At 40.0% G+C, this 3,774-nt stretch overlaps 1 protein-coding gene across 1 annotated transcript in view; it reads left to right on the top strand.

The window, feature by feature from the left end:
- The first annotated feature begins 215 nt into the window (after window positions 1-215).
- Window positions 216-3,774, top strand: part of LOC116100007 (killer cell lectin-like receptor subfamily B member 1A) — a 6,223-nt gene continuing 2,664 nt past the window's right edge. The window contains exons 1-3 of the mRNA XM_031384066.1: window positions 216-357; window positions 1,045-1,199; window positions 1,542-1,651. Coding sequence (XP_031239926.1) covers window positions 216-357; window positions 1,045-1,199; window positions 1,542-1,651 — 407 coding nt within the window. The remainder of the gene's footprint in view (window positions 358-1,044; window positions 1,200-1,541; window positions 1,652-3,774) is intronic.

Genomic DNA, 3,774 nt, shown 5'->3' with positions numbered 1-3,774 from the left:
TCTGAAGAGGAGGATTCAGGTGGGGAGGGTAAGTTAAGAGTCTCTGTAAGGCCATTGGATAATATGTGACTAAACAGAGGTGCAAACCCACGTGTTCTGTGTTTTTCTCCTTTGTTTATACATTTTGTCTCCTCCCTCAGCCCAGTTTGCTACCATTTTATTCTCAGTCCAGAAGTTCAGGTTTGTTGAATTAACTTTATTTCCTGGAGTGAGAAATGGAACACACCTGTTCCACCATTCATTTTAGCACCAATCTTCTCTGTGTGTTTTCTCATTTACTAGTGCGAGTCTTAATACAAAAACCATCAATAGAAAAATGCTGTGTGTTTATTCAAGAGAACCTGAACAAAACAAGAGGTAACTTTTGTGCCCTGTTTTTGGGAAGAATAATAGCTGATGTTTGCTATTACCAGGGGTTATGTCAGCCAAGGCTTACAACAGCCATCTGTATTATATCACCATATCTTATGGTAGAAGAAATTACTACATAGATCCTTGTTGAGTATCTCATGATTGCTAGTTAATAAGGCTGAAAACATCTCTGAAACTGTGTGACCATGAAGCCTGAGATCTTAACCACTTGGCCATACTGCCTAGGGATGCTAGCATACTTGATCATTAACTTAAGAAAATGGCTGTGTCAGCCAGGCGATGGTGGAACATACCTTTAATCCCAGCACTTGGGAGCCAGAGGCAGGTGGATTTCTGAGTTTGAGGTCAGCCTAGTCTACAGAGTGAGTTCCAGGACAGCCAGGGCTACACAGAGAAATCCTGTCTCGAAACCCCCCCCCCAAAAAAAAAGAAAAAAAGAAAGAAAGAAAGAAAGAAAGAAAATGGCTGTGTCAAACAGTTAACTTTGTCTAAAGTATATTAATAGAAAAAAGTGTATTCCTTGCTATTTATATTTCTTTGGTATATCATTAACAGTAATCTTGTTTCTGCACCTGTTAGTAAAAGTGTGTGTTAGTAAAAACTAATGTGTATAACCAGCTGTGGTGCAGCAAGACCAGGGTAGAAATACACCGTGCCTTCCTCTCCCTTCAGATTGTCCAGCTAAGTTAGAGTGCCCCAAAGACTGGCTTTCACATGGACATAAATGCTTTCATGCTTCTCACGCTTCCGACACTTGGAAGCAAGGTCAAACTGACTGTGATGGAAAAGGAGCCACTTTGCTGTTCATTCAAAACCAAGAAGAACTGGTAAGTTGTTCAGTAAAACAGAGACGTTAGCACATTCTTTAAATTATACCAACATCTCTAGACCTAACAGATCTTTTACACAAGGGAAGTGGAGACTTTACAGTATGTCAGCTCATAGTCTGAGAGACTAATTGGACATGTGAGCCAATAACTGCATGTACAAGGTTCTTGTCCTTTGGATCATAAATATGGGGCACAGATCTCACAAAGGAAGAAGAATCAACTGTGTGGGGACTCAGGATGGATACAGGTGACCTTTGAACTAGGTTTCAGGAGGCTGGTAGAATATGAGTCACCAATACACAGTCTCAGGTGAAATCTTCTACTCTGTTTTGATTGTAGAGATTCCTGTGGGACTTGACAAAGGAAAAATATGATTCATTTTGGATTGGACTAAGTTACACAGACAAGAACTGGATGTGGATAAACGGCTCGACTTTAAATTCCCTTGTGTGAGTACTAGAGAAGCTAATTTGAATATTCATTTAAGGTCAGAACACTGTAGGACTCTAATACTGATATATGAACAATCTGAAAATATGATTCCAAAGGTGAAATTTTCCATGTATGAAAAAATACCAGCCTTTTATAAGGTCATATGTATGTATGTATGTATGTATGTATGTATGTATGTATCTATACAATGACATTCTAAGGCTAGGTACTAGACTAATTCCTTTGGAAAGATTGTGCATTTTTAAAATGCCTACCTAGAGCCTATAAGCACATAGAATTTTTTCTTCCCCTCCTCTTACACTTTATATATGTTTCAAAGAATTTCTTAAATGCACTGTTCATGCTGTGGTTCAAATGAATCCATATTGTGTGATGAGGCCGGTTTCCCAGTCTCAACCAGCAGAGGAAGAGTGAGTGTACAAGGAGAAGGAGTGGGCGTTAGCTTGAAGTTTTGACGGCTGAGAGAAATGACCACAAAGTCTCAGCTTGCTTACAGCTTAACTAGAGTTATCAAAGAGACAATTATTTGAGGAGCTGTGACAGAAACAGGCATTAATTAGTTTTCATTGTTATAACAAAATCTCAGAGGTAAACAAGAGTGGAAAAATCATCCTGATTGACAGTTCAAGGGGCCTCATTTTCTTCCTGTGTGAGTTGTCATGGTATCCATGAATACAATGAGAGAGCTTAACTTCAGAGTTAAGGTATATATTCTACCAATGCTCATGATTGTATAGCAAGAACAGAACATTCATTCATTCCATAAGCAAAAGCATGTAGGATTCAAATTTCTATACAGTGCTTTCCGTGGGTTTTTCAGGAGTGATATGGAACATTGTTTTAATAATCTTGCTTGGATAAACTTAAGCAAATCCTACAAATTGATATGGAAAATGTATTTCTTGTTACTCAGAACACATGAGATTGGTATGTGAAATGCTGAAACACATTTAGGTCTACTTAACATGTAATGACAATGTATGAAGTATAGAAATTGTTAAACATACAAACTTGGTGTACAGTAGAGAAGTGAAGTATACAGAGTAAACTCAGCGAATCCGTCCCCTTACTCTGAGGACAAAATGACACTGTGATTAGACAGAAGCCATTGGTGAGCCTGGAGGCTGCCACACTCAGTTGGAAGAGTGTCAGTGGAGCACGTCCACCATTGTTTTACCTCTGTCCCTTCAGGTAAGGAGAAGGGAGGAACAGTTTCCCTGACAGGATTGTTTGGGGAATTAATAAGGAATGTTAGAGATCTCCTCAGGAGTGTGGTGGGAGAAGGCCTGGGAAGTCTCAAAGGAGTTCTGAAAGGAAGTCATTGACTTACACAGATCAGCACAAAGGAAATTATCCTGAGAGCTGGAGCAAGATCCTGAAGGGTGGAAGAGATAAAGGAGGGGGAATCTTGGCTGGACTAGCATGTGAACCACCAGGATGACCTCAGATTGTCTCTCATGGTCAAGGGCTCCACGAGGAACTAAACAAAGGAAGGAGAACTGTGAGAGAGCCCTGCCCACTATCATGTACCACCTTTTTTAAAGATCCATCAGTGTGTTTAGAACTCATCTCTCCCTTACAATCAGCCCTGAGACAGTCTGCATCACAGCTTGAATTCTAATCATGTTCCTACCAGCATGGAGCAATGGGAGCCATGTACACTTGAAACTTATGTTAATTAAATACTTGTTAACCTAAGGAAAGAGCATGAAAGGGATTGTGACTATATATGTCACGTGAGCTGAGCCTGTTTCCCTCTCTGCATCCAGTTCTGTGATCTAGGCCCTGTGAGCTCTGTATATTGAATACATTCATTGTGCACCTACTGTGTGTAACTGTTGTCATGTATTCATGGTTATCTTAATACTTCCCTAAATATTAGCTAGTTAAACCACATGCATGTGTGTACATATACATATATGTGCTTTTTTCTATTCATATATTTTTACAGATGTATTCATTTTGTTTTATGTATACGAGTATCCTAGTGTCCATGGGAGCCGGAAGAGGGTATCAGATCCCTTGGGACTGGAGTTCTAGACACTGAGAAACCATGTGGGTTCTGGGAACTGAACTCAGATCCTGTCCAAGAGCAGCCAGTGCTCTCAGCCACTGAGCC

The sequence above is a fragment of the Mastomys coucha genome, unplaced genomic scaffold (assembly GCF_008632895.1).
Source record: "Mastomys coucha isolate ucsf_1 unplaced genomic scaffold, UCSF_Mcou_1 pScaffold20, whole genome shotgun sequence".
In the NCBI taxonomy this organism is placed as follows: Eukaryota; Metazoa; Chordata; class Mammalia; order Rodentia; family Muridae; genus Mastomys; species Mastomys coucha.
The sequence above is the reverse complement of the archived record's forward strand: the minus strand, read 5'-3'. Positions and strand labels throughout refer to the sequence as shown.